The sequence below is a fragment of the Myotis daubentonii genome, chromosome 15 (assembly GCF_963259705.1).
Source record: "Myotis daubentonii chromosome 15, mMyoDau2.1, whole genome shotgun sequence".
NCBI classification, from domain to species: Eukaryota; Metazoa; Chordata; class Mammalia; order Chiroptera; family Vespertilionidae; genus Myotis; species Myotis daubentonii.
The window spans coordinates 42,076,878-42,095,461 of record NC_081854.1 but is presented as its reverse complement, the minus strand read 5'-3'; the positions used below and the strand labels follow the sequence as shown (position 1 = coordinate 42,095,461).

The window sequence follows — 18,584 nt, the reverse complement described above, 5'->3', positions numbered from 1 at the left end:
CCATTTTATTGTTGTTATGTTTTAAGAAAACATCTAATATATTGTCAAAACTGTTTTACTGATTTGTTACTGTGAAACTTAAAAAATGATGGCCCAAGAAAAATAGGAAAATGTTAACATGTTTAGTGTTATCTAAAATGGCAATAATGAAATATATTGCCAGCATTTTGAATTAAAGTTTAGATATCATAAAATTTTCCACAATCAACAATGTTTGTTGGCAAAAAATATTAAGGATTTTGTGTTCTTTCTGCCTGGAATTGGCCCTCTCTAGTTCTGTCTGGGTCACCCCTGTAACCCCAGGGCCTAGCACAGTGCCTGACACACAGGATGTGTGCAGTAAATATTCGTCAAGTGAGATAGGTAAGTAAAAGTTCATGTCAAGAAAATATAAATATGTGTTCTCAACTTGAGAATAGCCTACAGATGATAAAAGCAAAAAGCTTATAAAAAAGGACTCAAATGTCTTTTTGTGCCACAAGCATATTAGATGTTAACTTTCTGGTCATTTCAGCCAAAAGAAAGATGTCTGAGAGTCTTATATAAGAGGAGTTCTTCTCACCATTTTTGTTTCATGTCATCCTTGAGTCATATCACTACTTTTTTAGCTTTCTGGACTTGATCAGTATCATTTCATAATAAGGCTAATATGATGGTGTTGGGAAATCTCTTAATGAAGAACTCTTGATACTTTAATACCCAAATAAAGATATTAAAAATAAGTAATATTGTCCTAGCTGGTTTGGCTCAGTGGATGGAGCGTCACGCTGGGGACTGAAGGGTCCCAGGTCCGATTCTGGTCAAGGGCACATGCCTGGGTTGTGGGCTCGATCCCCAATAGGGGGAGTTCAGGAGGCAGCTGACCAATGATTCTCTCTCATCATTGATGTTTCTCTCTCTCTTCCCCCTTCCTCTCTGAAATCAAGAAAAATATATTAAAAAATGAGTCATATTCTTTCACTCACTCTGCACCAGGCCCAGTTCTGTGAGCTGGGACCCTTAGGAGAACAGAACAAACTTGGGCCTTTCTGGAGCTTGTGCTCCACAATGAATAAACAAACATGCATGTAATTTAATGTCAGGTATTGACCTGACAGAGAAGAGAGAGTGATGAGAGGGTCCTGTTTCCTTTCAATAGGAGAGTCAGGGAAGACTTGTCTGATGAGGTAACATTTGAACAGAAAACTAAATCAAGCCATGCACATATCTGAGGGAAGATGTGTGTCTGGGAGAGGGCAGGTTCAAAGGCCCTGCCACTGAAACATGCCGGGCAACAGAAGGCATGCGGCTAGAGCAGAGGACGCTGCTGGAAGAGCGTAGGAGACAAGGCTGCAGAGAGTGAGCATCTTAGGAATCACACAGTGTAGGTCAGGGAGCCATCTGAAAGTGTCCTATATAATAAAAGGCTAATATGCAAATGGTCCCCTTGACCAGGAGTTCAACCAGCAGTTGGACCAGGGGGTGGAGCCAGCTGGCCAACTGCCTGTGGCCCTTCCCCTCAGCCGGCCCAGCCCACGATCGGCCCCCTCCACCCCAATCCAGACCCCCCACCCATGCACGAATTCGTGCACTGGGCCTCTAGTTAAAAATATCTTCTGGTATGGAAGCTTTCACTCATTTGTACAAGTAGAGAGAACAGTAGGTCGAGTGAACTGTCTTCCCTCAGATTTTCAGGTTACCAGTGCGTGACCCATCTTACTTCATCAATCCTGTTCCCTGCCCCGGAAGATTTGAAGCCAGCCCCATACATCATATCATTTCATCTGTAAATACTTCATTGTCTGTTTCTAAAAGATCAGGACCTTTTAAAAGTTAACATAGCCACAATACCATAAACACACCTAAAAACAATAGTTTAGGAGTGGGGAAAAGGCAGAAAGAGGATAGCCAGGGCTCAACTACACTGGCTATGCCCAACCTTGAATTCAGCCTTGAGAGGCCGTGGCCTGAGCATTTAAAGGACAGAATTATTGCCATGTTTGCTTTCTCTCACAGAGCTAATATAAACTCAAGATTCATTCTTTTCACTGCTCAGAAAGCCACATCTGCCAATTTCATATCCTACTGCTGGTGTTTCACAGTTAAGAGGAAAGGCACGTTGGAAGGAAGGCTAATAGACAAAAAGTGGTTTGGACGTTTCATCTGGAGAGCACATGGGATAAAATTTTAGGCTATAAAGTAAATTACGGCTGAGTCTCCTGTAGTAGAGGGGCCAGAGCTCGCTGCTCCGCCGCTAGGCACAGCGGAGGGGAGTCCATCAGCGGAAGTAATTGCTTAGCTCGCAGCCTAACGGAGCCTCCCCGTCGTAACACGGGAATTAATTTTGGGCCAGCACAGTAATATAAATTGTATATTACGTAATCTAATGCAGTCATATTAAATGTAGAGCTCTAGGGACTGGAATACATTATCGAGGAGCTGTTGAAAGAATCTCTTCATAATCTTTTATGAGTGCATGAATTGAGGATGAAAAAAATACACAGTGGTGGGCAAAAGTAGGTTTACAGTTTGTATGGCAAAAAGACGTGCAGGTTACGATTATTACAATGGCTTTATTAACTCAAAAGAATATCACAATGGCACAGTGCACTTAGTTGCCGGCCTTCATTATTTACACATTCTTGTAGTCTTTGAATATCAGTGAACTGCCCGGCCAGTGTTGCTCAATGGTTGGGCATTGACCCATAAACCAAGAGGTCATGGTTAGATTCCTGGTCAGATCACATGCCTTGTTTGGGGCTCAATTCCAGGAGGGGGCGTGCGGGAGGCAGCTGATTGATGTTTCTCTCTCATTGATGTTTCTATCTCTCTATCCCTCTCCCATCCTCTCTCTCTAAAATCAATAAAAACATATTTTTAAAAAAAGGAAAATCAGTGAAGAACCCTGAATTTCAGTGACCTGCAGGGTTAGCCCCACGGCCTCCTGAGGTCGTTGAATTCAAACATACTTTTTTGCCCACCCCTGTATAATTCCAACCAAACTTTATGTCTTCCTCATTTGGACATATGAAGAGAGTTGAAAACATCCTTGTGAATATTTCAGTTAGCTTCCTAACTGTTCCCAGTTTCTTACAGAGCGAGGCAGAGAATATGTAAATATAGAATAAGATAGGACAAATTACTTTGGATCACCTCTTATCCTGGGTTCAGCAGCAGCTTTTGTTCTTTCTCTCAAAGTCTCAGTTAATGTTCAGTCTCCACACCTGCCAGGAACTTTCCAGTTTCTGATTCCCAACAAAACCTTTGCCTGCTAGGTTTGATCTCCTAAGAAACAATGAAAAACAACACTCACCTCTTTAGGATTCTGATGTAATCAGACAAGGCTGTTGCATTGTTGACTTCAGTGGGGTTTTCTAGGGTCAAATATGCTTAATGTAATTTGTGCTTCCCTATGTCTGGGTAACATAATTTTCAAGCCTGGCATTACCGTCTAGAAACCAACTGGGGCTATCAATTTAACACATGTTAGAAGGCTGATTAGGCATGGTTAGAAGGAGGATGTGAGGGAACTGGTGTGAACCTCTGATCTAAACACAAGTGTGCCATCCCCTCACCCTCCCCCCCCCCATCCCTAACATCTGGGAAACAAGAAACATAAGCTTTCTGTTAGCTTGTAGGCTTTAACACTTGAACTGCTCTCTCTGTCAGAAAAGAGTATCTCAATGAAAGTACAACTATAATTGTCTTGAGACAGTTTCATAGAATATATTAATTTTTTTGCTAGATGCCTGGCATATGGCCATATTTCTTGCCCAATTATCTTGATCATGTTGCTGTGTCCACAGGTAATGATTATACCTTCTCCTGTAGGATTACGCCCATATGTTGACCTGTGTGACTGAAAGAGAAAAGTTCATCGTACCCATCAAAGCCCGAGGCGCTCGAGCCATCCTGGATTTTCCTGACAAGCTGAATTTTTCCACTTGCCCTGTCAAATACAGGACTCAGAAGATTCTGCTGGTCCGGAACATTGGCAACAGAGACGCCGTGTTCCACATCACAACTTACCGGTATGCATTCCTGTGCCTCTTGTTTTTGATCCATGATAGCCACACCCAGTCAGCATAAGTCATTGGCTAGAATAGCAGTCGGGGTTGGAACTGCTTGTTACAATCTTGAGTTGCCAGGCTGGGAGATCTCACGGATGTGGGGCAGACTTCCTCTTCATCCCCAAAGGAATCCAAATTTCAAGGTTACCTGTTTGGGTTTGGAGGGTTTTCTGAAATGCTGGATGAGAGTCTCTCTACGTAGCATGGAGAATGGCCCGTGGGAATCTATTTTTTTTTAAATATATTTTATTGATTTTTTACAGAGAGGAAGGGAGAGAGATAGAGAGTTAGAAACATCGATGTGAGAGATATACCGATCAGCTGCCTCCTGCACACCTCCCACTGGGGATGTGCCCGCAACCCAGGTACATGCCCTTGACCGGAATCGAACCTGGGACCTTTCAGTCCACAGGCCGACGCTCTATCCACTGAGCCAAACTGGTTTCGGCCGTGGGAATCTATTAATAAACGTTTGTTTTATCTAAGAATTTTAAACTGGCTGTACTATTTTTCTACTGCTATTATAACAAATTACCACCAACTTAGAGGCTTAAAGCCATACAAATTTATTCTCTGGCATTAGACGGTCAGAAGCCTCACAGGGCTACATCAAAGGGGCCAGCAGGGCTGTGTTCTTATCTGAAGGCTTGAGGGGAGAATCCATTTCTTTGCCTTTTCCACTTCCTAGTTGCCACCCATATTCCTTGGATCACGGTGCTCAGTTTTCTCCTCTGAAAAATAGGAAAAAGTATAGTAGCCACCTAGTAGGGTTGTTGTGAGGAATAAATGAATTCATAAATGTTAATTGCTGGTACACAGCAAGTGGAATATACTAAGTGTCTGTTTCTTCTGATTGTTTCTTCAAATGAGCTACAGCTAGTGTAGTAGGCAGAATAATGGTTCCTCAAATATGCCCATATTCTAATCCCAGAACCTGTGAGTGTATAATATTATATGTCAAAGGGGGTTTAAGGTTGCAGATGTCATTAAGGTTGCTAATCAGCTGACCTTAAAATGGGGAAGTTATCCTGGATTATCGGGATGGGCCAGTGTAATCACAAGGGTCTTTAAAATAGAAGAGGGAGGCAGAAGGAGAGTTCAGAGTGATGAGATGTGTGAGAGAAACTCAACCTGCTCTGCAGGCTTTGAAGATGAGAAAACAGAGCAGTAGAGAGGTTGTATAACTTGCTCAAGAGCACATAGCTAGTAAGTGGAAGGAGTTAGCATTTCATCTGATAATTTGAGAAGTAGCTACAGGGTAGTAGACACCATGGGACAATATAAAGGACAACGAGACAATCCTTGCCTGCAAAGAGCTCTCTTATAAGATGGGAAAGAACAATTGTTATGAAACTTCAAAACGGCGTCTGATCAGCAAGGCCATGACAAGAGTGACCAGCTTGGGAGGATAGGAAACAGAGGGTCAAGTTCTTTTCTATGACTTAAAAAAGTGTGTATATTGATCTGGACTGTGAGCCCATTTTCTGAAGGGCTTTATCTGTGGAATCCTTTGCTGGTTTAAGGATACATCTCTTCAGAAAGGATTAGCATTTGCTTCTGCCTGGTTCATAAAGGTTAGATTGCATAGACTATTGGTGATTATTTGCTGATTATTTGACTTGGGGGTTCGTGGACTGAGAGTATAAATCCAAACCCCAAACCTGCATAGGACACATGTCTAAAGTTATGAATCCCTAGATAAGTTTTGTTCCTTCCTCTCAAAACCAATTTCCTTGTGCTAATGGAGAATGGTTTGGCAGCCCTTCAAGTTTCCCGGTTCTATTTTTTTTTTAAAATATTTTATTGGTTTTTTACAGAGAGGAAGGGAGAGGGATAGAGAGTTAGAAACATTGATGAGAGAGAAACATCGATCAGCTGCCTCCTGCACACTCCCCACTGGGGATGTGCCCGCAACCAAAGTACATGCCCTTGACTGGAATCGAACCTGGGACCCTTCAGTCCGCAGGCCGGTGCTCTATCCACTGAGCCAAACCGGTTAGGGCAAGTTTCCCGGTTCTATATGGGGGTTTTGTTATACGTTCCCTGACTTGACCATCTCAAGGCGGGTTGTTAAAGCCCAGGCTTCCAGGTTGCTGGGAACCCAGGGCAGACCCAGCATTAGCTCAGTGGCCTACGGCTCTAGTTCTCAGTTTCTTCTTCGTTTTTGAATCTTGTGGATTTGCCTGAATTGTTTGCGTGCTCAGCCACACATTTATGTAGTTATATTTTATCCAGTCTTTCTAGGTATTCCTTGTAGAAGAGTTTTCAACTTGCTCGGTCTGCTGCATTGTAGGTAGCAGGGCTGCCGTAATGCAGGTTGAAGGCACATCTCCTGGGAAGGGATTTGTGTTTATTCTTCCACGTGTTCCAGGAGCATCACTGTCTCTGAACCATTTCACATAGATCTGAGTTTCTGTCTGGTATTGTATGTCTCCTCGCGGATACACTATTTTTAGTATTTCTTTGCAGCATAGGTCTACTGGAAATTCTCTCAGCCTTTATGCATTTAATGAAAAGTATTTTGCCTTCATTTTTGATAGGCATTTTCTCTGCATTATGGAACTCTGAATTGACAGTAATAGATACACATATTTTATTTAGTACTTTAGAGATGTCACTTTATGGTCTATTGGCTTATATTTTTCTCATGAGAAGTCTGCTTATAACCCGTATCTTTTTCCTCGATGTCTTTTTCTTGGGCTGCCTTCAAGATTTTTTTCTTATACAGGTGGGCAATAGTAGGTTTACAGGTGTGATACAAATACATAGTCCAATGATTTATAAATAACTAATAATGTGAGAATAAACTGTGTTTTGTGTACACACAACTGTAAACCTACTTTTGCCTACCCCTATATTTGTTTTTTTTTAGCTCTTTGAATATGATGTGTCCAGGTGTGGGTTTTGTGTTTTATTTTTAAGAAATTATTTATGTTGCTTTTGTTTAGTTTTAGTTTCAATCTTGCACGGGGTTCTCTGAGCTTCCTGGATCTTCTTTTATTTTTGGAGGATCTCAGCCACGATCTCTTCAAATGTTTCTTTTGCTCCGTCCTCTCTCACTGCTTCTTCTGCTTCTCACAGGCGACACAGTCTGCAGGCGCCCATCTCCCTTGGGGGCTGGAGACTGTCCATTTGTAGATTTCCTGCCACTTGTTTGTCCTGCAACTTCAGTGTCTGAATGGTTCAAGAAAACTTGGGATTTTGCTGTTTATTGTGGGGGTTTTTTGTTTGTTCGTTTTTTTTATCATTAGAGTTGGAGAGACCCTCTTTCTAGCTTTCTGCATCCTAGGTGGAAGCAGGACCCCGATCTGCTTCAGATAAATGCACCGTCAAAGGCAAAGGAAGAGTTCTAGTGACACTCGGTGTCTCCTGACATTGTCCGTAGCGCCTATACAGCCTGAGCCTGCCATCTCCGGGCGGGACTCGCCTCTTTTGATTGAAGGAGAAGGAAGCCGGTTGTTCAGCTGGCTCACCGTGACTTAGAAAGAACCAGTTTTTAAAAATTTAATAAGAGGCCTCCCACAACCGCCATCTGCGGTACGTTACCACTTCCGTTACGTTGGTATTCCTTTATTAGAAAAGAGAAGCCAGCTCAGGTGGGCAAACAAGTGCAGGCAGCACATCCTCCTGGGCTGTTTGACGGAATCTTCACAGCTACGCATACATGACAGTTTCTTTACATATTGCATTTCCGTAAAGTGAAACAAAATCACTCCGCAGATCGAATAGTGTGAAGTGCAAGAAGATATCTCAAGCATGTGGATCCGTCACTATGAACGTGAATCACCTTCCCCTAATATAGAAACACCTCTAAGGGAAAATGGTTAGCCAACTTAAGGACTAGCTGGGAATCATAAAGACATTAGAAACTATAGTCCAACATTCCCATTGTACAGATGAAGGAAGTGAGGTCTGAGAAGGGAAATAAATGATTTATCGAAACTCCCCCAGCAAGTTAATAGCAAAGCCTGGATTAAAATAGACATGACGAAGTTCTGGGCTTCTGTACCCGCAAATCCATTCCTCACCCTTTCCCTACCATACTCAGTGTCACCTTCAGGCTGTGTTAGTCCCTCTAGCCTCCTGAGTCAGCTGGCTACCCGCTGGGTTTGACCAGCCGGGGGCACTAGAAGGAGATTAGAGGGTAGGAAGAAGCCAGGGTATATCTCCTCCTCCCTCTCTAACTTCAGCAGAGTCCCCAGCAAGCAAATGCATTTTCCCTGTGATTCTAGCCCTTCAGACAAGCCCACCGTGGGTTCCACCTTCTGCCAGGCCCCCAGCGCCTGGTCATACTTCCTCCTCATCTTTTGTCTCCAGCCCGGGTGGAAGTGGCTGTTGTTACTAATCCCTGAGCTATCTCGCTGTCTTAAATTGGGCTTCTCATCATTCCCATCTTCGGTGTAACCGAGACTCTCAATTAAATTCCCTGCCTGCAAATATTTTTGTTTTCCTGCTTAGACTTTGCATAAAATAATAGTTTTAGGTTCGTTCCACAAAATGCACATTTTCCAACCATGCTGTCAATTCTGTGAGCAACTTCAAATCCTTCCAATAAATCTCTTTTCTGCTTGTTAGTCAGAGTTGGTTTCTGTTGTTTACAGCTGAGAACCCTGAGGGTTACAATGAAAAGGGTCGCGGCTGGATTTGTGGTCACATCGTGTTGAATCAGAATCTCTGGGAGATCCCCTGGCAGCTGTCCATTCTGAAAAGCACACAGGTGACTGCTGCCCGACTGGGCTGGGGACCACCATTTCGGTTAATATGGTTGTCAATAGACATGGCAGAGCAGTGGATATGGTTTGAGAATTTGGAGTCAGTCAAAAACCCAGCATCTCTTGTTGGTCTTTACTACTTTTAGAGCCAATATACAGTTAGAAATAATATCTCACAGGAAGTAGTTTTAAAAAACATCATATTCTTTTCATTGAAATAATGATTCAATTAATGTTTACCTTCACAAATGGTTAAATTCATATAAATTATAAAAAAGAAAAGTAACTTTATTGGTCTGTTGCTGCCATTAGAATATGAGCTTCTCAAATGCAAGGGTTGTATTTAACTTCATTTGTGTCCCCAGCATTTAACGAAGTATCTAAAGTAAACAAGTGCTTAATAAATGTTTATAGGCTAGCACAAAGGCAAAGCTACAATAGGCTCCAAGTATTATACAATAAGCACAAGGTTCTTTATACTAATATAAGGAGCTGCACTTGCTATAAAATATGCAAAGAACATAAACAATTACTCTTCAACTTTATTACAGATTTGACCTAACACTCTAGTAGGTGCCAGAATGACTTGGATGATTCAAGTAGGATTAATCTTGGAAGGTGAAATAGAAAAGATTAAGAAGCAATTTCAAAATCTAAAAACTCAAGTTAGGAATCAGTTAATAAAAAACTTATCTGAAGAAAAAGTACTAATATTTTATTCAATATTTAATAAAATAGAGCCAATGTTTAGTCTTCTGCTAAAGCATTGAGTCATTTGGATGGAATAGTTTTAGTTCTTAAGACTTTGAACAAAAATCTTTCAAAGTCCCTTAAAATCTTTCCTGTGGTTCATGATTTTTTTCACAAACCCAAGTTCCCTCCCTCATCAAGTATTTGGGATTAATGAGGATGTGATATCAAAACCGAACACTTTAGTAGGGAAAGCCAGTCTTATGCCCGGAGGAGCAGTGCTTTTAGCTCTTTGTAAGAGCATTTTCCGATATGCTCTTGATAGATTCTAGCCTGTTCAGCCTGTCTGCTTTTAGTAAAATGAAGTAAAAAAATTAAACTAGAGGCAAGGCTTAAGCACCGGAACTTAACACACTCTACCCAGTTACTGTCTGATTTACTGAGAGTGCTCAGGCAGCTGGAAGTAGCTATGGCGATCCCAGGTGATTGCCTAGGTCCTGAAGACATTTAGTGTAATACAAGCCCAACCATTAGCACAACAGCAAAGTATCTGTTACCTCTCTATGGAACTTGGATTGCTGGAGTTCTAGAGAAGGGTCACTTTTGTTTTTCACAGAAAATTGGCTTAGGCTCTGCAATGTAACACTACCCGAGTCATTTCAAAAGTGTTCTTTTGCTACCAAGAAATATTTGAAAAGAAAATGAAAGCAATTTCATTTCAGGGCAGGAAGAAAAACATTAGGAACTAGGGAGACAAAGGGGAAAATATTACAGTAGATTACATTGTTCCCTAACCAGGAAACTTGGGCCAGTTCTCAACGTTTTAGATTCTTACTGGGGCCATAAGGAAGGAAGGAACTTTTGAGACTGTGAGACTCAACTTCGTCTCACAAGAAGCCGAAATTCGTGAGGTACTGAAAGTCTGCTCCGCTTCCGTTCCACTAGCCTGTGATAATCACTAATGTATGATTACAGATATTTTTATTTCCCTCTAAGAGCGGGTTGTAATTGCGTCTGACAGCCTCTGCGAGAGGCTCCTGTGAATAAAGAACTGTGCCTGGAGTGGCGAGAGACACCAAGAGTCTCTAACAAGGTGGCTTGGGTAAACAGGAAGAACCTGAACTTGAAGGCATGCTTCCATTCAACCTCCACCACTGCCTCGCTGGGTAACTCTGGGACAGTTGCCTGCCTTTTTGGAGCATCTGTTTTCTCGTGTCTAAAATGCAAATAACAATACCTACTTTCTCAAGGTGTTTCTGAGGATTGGGGAATTAACTAACATATGTAGAGTGCCGGTGTAGTACCCAGCATAGAGTACGGGCTCATGAAGCTTTGTTTGCTTTTCCTTTCCTTTCGTCTCGAGAGTCTCTAGCTTTTGAGAGAAGCAGGTATGAAAAGTCAGTATAGTACAAGGTGAACTGAAGTAAGAAGTAAAAAAAAAAAAAGTAAATTATAGCCTCTGAGAAGAAGGAGACATTATTAGCAAGAGGGAGGCTTGGGGAAGATTCTATGTAAGAAGCGATGTTGAGCCGGGCTGTGATGAGTGGCTTTGGAAGGCATGGGGTTTGTCTGTGCAGGGGGCACAGTCTGGCTGGAAGGGAGAGGAGGTGGCAGTGCCAGGGGAGGTTATGGGTGAAGAAACTAAAGTCCCCCCATGCCATCCCACCCAACCTGACTTGGAATGTGACAGGTGTAGGGGACATTTGGACAGATGTCTGTGTTTAATGAGAATGCAAAAACTGCTGGGGAACAGATTGTGTGGGACCTCAACTGCCTAGGACTTTGAACTTTATGGCATAGGTGGGGAGGCCCCCTGAGGTGTTTGAGCAAGAGGTTGATGTGCTATGACCTGTGTGTGTTCTTTATGAAACCTCTAGAGCCGTGTAAAGCATTGAGAGGAGAATTATAAAAATTTGAACTCATCTAAATACCCAGGATCATCCCCAGACTCATCTTCCATTGAGGGGCTGCCAGTGAGGGGGGTGAAAATAACAATAGCAACGACAAAAATAATGACAAACACTTTTTTTCAGCACTCCCCACGTGCCAGGCATTATTCTAAGCACGTTACTCACGTCAGCTCCTTTACTCCTCACTAGGGTCCTATGAAGTCGGTGCTGTCATTACCTTCATTTTATAGATGAGGAAACTGAAGGTTCAATGACTTGCCCAAGGTCATGGCAGAGCTGGGTTTTGAACTTACTCCATTGACTCCAGGCCAATAACCACTGCGCCATCGTGCCTGTGCAGCAATGTCTGGGGTTTATTGAGGATTGGTGCTGCAGGAATGGGAAAAGGACTAATATCAAAGAGGAAGAGTAAAGAAAGGAGAACATCAGAGAAAATAAACAATTGCCTGTGGGAGGAAGCACCACAGGTCCCGCAGTAATAATCTCAGGTACCACCCGGTGCGGCCTTGGCCATAACCTCTGCACCCTCATAGAGAAAGCTTAGGTGTTCTGAAATTAAGCTCATTATCTAAGGGAGGGTTTCAGGGTCTGTTGTGATATAAGTAACTAATCAGAAATAGCTTAGCCTGCCAGACGTTGCACAATGCATTTACTTTGAAAAGCTAGCAATTGGAAGAAGTGAAACGGAGTGTGAAAATAATGAAGTGGGCTGGGTTTCCGATTTGGGAGGAAGAACTCTGTAAATTATTTAAGGCACTTCATGATCAGATCCAGCTTCTCGCTTACTACTCCCTTCCAGGGCAATTAGAGGAAATGGCTTCCAAATCCTCCCTACCTCCCATAGTGTCTACGTGCCCAAATTCTATTTTGAAGACACCGAACTTGTCCCGTCTGCCTTTTCCAATGCTTTCCACCCTTCCTTCCCCAGCTTGCCCTCGCCCAGGAGGCTGGCCTGTATGGCATAGGTCAGCGGGCTCCTGGCCTCTGGCCTCTGGTTGGTTCAGGCATTGGGAGCCCAGCAGGCAATCAGACAGGAGGATGTGAGGGCAGGACACTTCTCCCCCTGGTGTCTTCCCTCTGGAGGGGGGCTGGCTGTCTCTCTTGACTAAAGCTCTTTGCTCCTCATAAGGTAGCGTTCTCTTAGGACTCTTGTGGGTTTTAAAAACCAATCTTTCTCCTTGGCTCTTTGGGCCTGGAGGGGGTAACAGCTCTACTGTTAATAACCTTGGGTGATGGAGTGGTCTCTTGTAGTTTCCCTCTAGCCCTCCTCCTGGGCCCCTTAAGTAGATAGATCCCTTGTTAAACTGCCCTCAGATGAACCTTCTGTGATTGAGTCATCACTTTCTGTTGGGGACTCTGGTATTTTTTTTTTTCCATTATGAAGCCCTTTTTTCTCTGAACTCTCACAAAACTTGATTTTTATCCCTTCGAAGGTACTCTTCTTTTGCAGATTACATGATTTGCATCCATGTTGTAAATCTGTCCCTTACCGAATCACTCGGTGAATGTTAAAGGGATTGCCGAATGGCAAGGACACAAACAAGGATATTATCGCGTCATTTAATTTTCTCTTAAACTAGCTGATTTATTGCTGTTATTTTAACATGAAAACTAAAGTCCTTTCACATTAGGGGGAAAAGCCTACTTCACCAGCACTGAGTTACAGTGTTGGGACTAGACCATCTACAGATCTAGATCTTATACCTTCTCCCCTCACACAGTCAGGAACGTGTGCTGATGGTGTCTCGTGTGTTGCAGGCCGTTCTCCGTGGAGCCCTCTGTTGGAACTCTTACCGTGGGAGAGTCCATGCAATTGGAAGTGGATTTTGAGCCACAGGCTGTGGGCAATCACAGCAAACGGCTGATTGTGTATTACGACACAGGTATGCATTCTCCTTATTTAAAAGTTACGCCCCTTAAGAAAGGTCAGATGGGAAACACGAGGACGCAAAGCAGGGAATGGTTATTTTGGCTGCTTGAGAGTAAGCTAAGATCCGCCAGGTAAAGAACAAAAGAATAAATGCCTCCAACAGAAATAATGTTGAGGCATATATAAACCCCACCTGACTGGTTTCTCCAATGTTTACAAGCTCAGGAGGGAACCTACACCCAGATGTCACCTTAGTAGATTTCGGTTATTTATATGTAAATGGAACTTGAAGATAACTTCATACCCCCATGTGTTTTCCATTTGATTTGTTGCTGTGTTTGTCTGACATTTTGAAAATATAAATCCCAGTTCAGAATGGTCTTTTGTGTGTTCACTAGTCTGTGTAAGATGCAGTTACTGTAATCCTTAGAATGTGCAAATATCTTACTTCTTTCTTAAATACAGTATGAGACGGTGACTATTGCCACAGCAGTTTCTTGAAGGCCATACCCTGCATAATGATGGAAATTATTCATTTAATTGATGGTCATGTAGACTGCATGTACAATATGCAAGTATCCAAAGTTGGTTTTCAAATTAATATTTTACCATTCCCATCTATTACTTCCTATCCTCATTTCCTCCACATTTCTTTTTGAACCGTTCACATGGAGTGATCCAGATCGTCTGCGTCAGGAGGGCGTTCGTTGTGGGAGAAAACAGAAGCGTACAGCCAGTAAAGAGCACCAGAAGACACTGAGGTCGCAGCTCAGAGCTGCTGGCTTTGTGGATGCAGAGCTGAGCAGCATAATTCAAGCCGTTGCATAAGGACACGCGGCTAAGTGGTTCTGGCTCTACATTGCCCAGCATAAAAGCTGCACATAACCAGGGGCACAGTCTGTATTTCTTATCGGTTAGTGTTGGCCATAGTTCACTAGCTGCTGGCAAGAGAAACCTGACCTGATCCAGCTTAAGCAAAGAAGTTTGGGCCCATGTCACCCAACAGAGGAAGGTTAAACGCACAGCTTATACCACATCAGGGACATTGATTTTTGCCAAAGGAGTCCTGCCATTTTACACTCCCACCAGCGAAGAGTGAGTTCCAGTTGCTTCACAGCCTTGCCAACACCTGGTGGTGTATTGTTCATTTTTGATATACTCGTGGCATAAAGTGATGTCTTCTAGGGTTTTAATTTTCATTTCTCTAATGATTAATGACATTGAGCCCATTTTCATGTGCTTACTAGCCATTCATATGTTTTTATTATTAACTTTAAGAGTACTTTATAACTTCATAGTCTGAATACCAGTCATTTGCCAGATATATGTATTGTTAATATTTTCTTTCAGACTGTAGCTTGCCTTTTCATTTCCTTAATGATATTCCTTAATGAGCAGACAGTTTTCATTCTGATGAAATCCACATTATCAGTTTTTTTCTTTTAGGATTAATGCTTTTTGCCTTCTTGCTAAGAAATCTTTGCCTTCTCCAAGATCATGAACGGATTCTCCTGTGTTTACTTTTAGGAGGGTATTAGTTTTAGCTTCTAGGTTTAAGTTAGTGATTGATCTTTGATTTCATTTTTGTGTATGTGTGAGGTGGGGACCATGTTTCTCCCCTCTCCCGCCCTCCCCCCCATATGGATTACTAGCTCTTCTCCATTCTATTATCTTTGTTCTATTACTTAATCTATTATTACTCTGTTATTTATTCCTTTTAACCTCTTTTATGTTTTCTATTTCTTTGTCTCTGTAGACGTCTCTGGATACTTCTTACCTATTCAATAATTTACTCTTCAGTGAAGTCTACTGAGTTTCAATTTTTCAATTATAATTATTTTCATTTCTGAAATTTTATTTGATTCTTCTTTAAATCAAAGTGCTCTCTACTCTTATTTTTCAAGCTATCCTTTTATTTTTAAAATATATTAAACTGATTTATATTTTGTATCTGATAATGCAAATATATTGTCTGTTTATTTATTTATTTATAATTTATTTCATTTGCTGCCTATTGTTTCTGATGATTTTCAATCATGTTATCTGTAGGGAGGGGAATTATCTTTTCCCTGTACCCTTCTAGGCTTTTAGCTGGGCCCCTGTAACAAAAAAAAAAGATTATCAGGAGAAAAGCATACAAATTAATGTAATTCTTATGTGACACGGGAGCCTTCAGAAGGAATGAAGACCTGAAGAAGTGGATAAACCGAGTGTTTTTACGCTAGGTTTGATGAGGAGTGGTCAGTTGTGGGAAAATGTGATAGGACAGAAAAGGGTATGAGCTGCGTGTAGTAAACTTGGGAAACAGTAAGGCCTGTTTGCCCAGCTTCCTCTCAGTGTCCCTCTGTCTTTGCAGATAAGGGTGCTCCTGTCATCCACGTCTAGGAGGGCACCTCTCCAATGACGGTCTTATGACCTGCTTGCTTCAGGGGAAAGTAAAAAAATAAAAATCCTTCCTGCACCTGCCAAGTTGCCATCATTTGGGGTAGTGTGTTCTCAGTTGGCCTATCTTATGCCGCTGTGTTTTGTAAATTTTGAGTTTAGCATTTCCACTTTGGGTGGGCCCTGGACTTTATGGCCGGTCCTAGGAACACAAAGCAATAGTTAGAGCAGGAGTTCAAGGGTTAACAGCAGGCCGAGGGCAAAAGACAGCGTTGGCACCACATCCCTTCCTGTGATTCTCACTTCACTTTGATGTTCTTATTTTCAAAGTCGTTTAAAAGAGAGTTTATTGAGTATTTTAGTTATTTCAATCTCCAGTTTAATTTAATACCTAAAACTGACTCTAATTTGTCTTTTTCACATTGTTCAGTGTTATTTATAGAGTAGTTCATTCTTTCCCACTACTTTATAATCCTCTCTATATATCATATTATAAACATGGTTTATCCCTCTATGTGGTTAGGCTTTCTTTAATTTCAGCAGTAGTTTTCTGAGTAGAAGTTTTGAACCTTATGGTTAGATTTAGTTATATATTCATTGGTTTTTCATATCGGTGTAAGTGATTTTAATTACATTTTAATTATAGTACATATAATTTAGATGCACAGATTTTAATTGTACAGTTCAGTGAGTTTTGACAAGTGTAAATACCTGTGTAACTACCACCCCATTCAATATATAGAACATCTATTATCTCAGAAAGTTCCTTCATGCCTTTTCCAGTTAATTCCTTCATCCCCATCTTAGATTTCTATTATCCTACATTAGTTTTGCTTGTCCTTGGAATTCAAATCAACGTACTGATACAATATATACTCTTTTTTTATGTCTTTCAGTCAACATAATGTTTTTGCGATTCTTTTCATGTTGTTGTGTGTATCAGTAATTCCCTTTTTACTCCTAAGCAGTATTCCACTGTATGCTCATACATAGCTTATCCATTCTCCTATTAATGTAACTCTGGAGTGGTTGAAGTTTTGGGCTACTATGAATAAAGCTTTAATAACCACTTTTCTACAACGTATGTGTGTGTGTGTGTGTGTGTGTGTGTGTGTGTGTGTGCGCACGCGCATGCACACATATACTTTTATTTTTCAGGTAAATATTTAGGAGTAGAATTGCTGGATTGTAAGGTAGTTTATATGCCTAAATTTATTTTAAAAACTTCAAGTTTTCTGAAATGGTTGAAGCATTTTACATTTCCACCAGCAATGTATGAGGATTCCAGACATTCCCCATCCTCATCAACTCTTGGTCATTGTTAGTCTTTTAATTTTAGTCATCCTAGTGAATGTGAAGTGGTATCTATTTTGTTTTAAATTGCCACTTCCCCAATGACTAATAATGTTGAATATCTTCTCATGCATTTTTGACTATTTTTATGTCTTCTATTTTAAGGTGTTTGTTCAAGATTTTTACTTATTCTTTTATGGATGGTTTGTCCTTTTGTCATTGCATTATAGTCTTTTATGTATTCATTTTTTTTCTTTTATGGCTAGTGTGGTATTTTTTTCTAATTCTATTTTCTAAACTTTTGTGGGTATATCAAAATAGACTTAAATTTTGTGTGTTGATCTTTTATCTATAGACCTTGATAAATTAACTTATTAGCTTATAATTTATCTATAGATGATCTTACATTTTGCATATATATAATCAGGTCATCTGAAGATGATAGTTTAATTCTTTTTCAATAGTTACACCTTTTATTTCTTATTGTGTCTTGCACAGGCTAGGCTTTTAGTACCATGTTCAATGGAAATGATGATAATTAATGTCCTTCTCCTGTTCTCAATCTCAGAGGGGAAGTGTCAGAGTTTCATCATTTAATATGATATCTTTAGTGTATACTCTGTATTAGTTAAAGAAAATTTTCTATTTCTAGGTTTCTTTTCATCTTGAATGGGTGTTGAATTCCATCAATTACTTCTGTATACGTTGAGATTGTTACATATTATTTCACCTTTATTCTTCAAATGCAGTGATTGGTTTTCAAATGCTAAATCCGTGCAATATTCTGGGATAAACCCAAATTTTAAATGTTATTGTCTTAGTTAACCACTGGGTTAGATCTGCTGATAATTTGTTTGAGAGCTTAGCATCCAAATTCATAAGAAAGATTAGCCCATCATTTTCTATTAATATAATGCCCTTGTCTTTGGCCTTAAAAAGCCAACTGGTCTCATAAAACGAGTTGGGAATTATTCTCCCTTTTTATTCTCTAAAAAGAATCTTTTAAGATTCTTGTTCTTTCTTCCTTAAATGATTGAAACATTCATTATTCAAGCTATTTGACTTAAAGCTTTTAAAAAAGTATTCAATTTCTCAGTAGACATAGATCTAAGATTTTCTATTTTGTTCTGGTATAATTTTTGGTAAACTTTTTTCAAGCCATTTTCCTAAGAAAATAAGCGGCCTTCCCAAGGTCACATAACCAGTCAGAAGAACAGTTAGAACCCAGACTCTCACTGCCTTGCAGTGAGCTTCCCCCCATAGTGACCATCTCCCCAGCCTCTCATATTACTACATTTGCATTTTTACTCCCATAATCCATTTACTTTGAAATGCAGCTGCATTCTCCCAGTGGCCCTCGGTCTAGATTTTATGTAAGTCTTTGGATTGGTACCATATTTACATTTATCATCCTGCGCTAAAGAAAATGAATATTTGTGTATTAAAGGTTAGTCATCCGTGGAGAAGTTGATTTCCATACCCCGAGGTTCTGGTGTCAACTTGGTTTCCTGAATAAAGTCATTTTCTGAAGATTGCAGACAGAGGTGAACTATCTTGTGGCAATTTTCCTTACATGAAATAAACAGTGGATAAGAATATGCTTTCATCTTTATTACGGGTTATTAATGACCAGAACCTATAACCAAGCTTTCATTAGTGAAAACCATAATGACTGCTT

The 18,584-nt window shown here is 40.8% G+C and overlaps 1 protein-coding gene across 1 annotated transcript in view; it reads left to right on the top strand.

The window, feature by feature from the left end:
• HYDIN (HYDIN axonemal central pair apparatus protein) overlaps positions 1 to 18,584 on the top strand; it is a 341,424-nt gene that overhangs the window by 83,891 nt on the left and 238,949 nt on the right. The window contains 2 exon segments of the mRNA XM_059665442.1: positions 3,811 to 4,010; positions 13,120 to 13,244. Of these exon segments, the coding sequence (XP_059521425.1) occupies positions 3,811 to 4,010; positions 13,120 to 13,244 (325 nt within the window).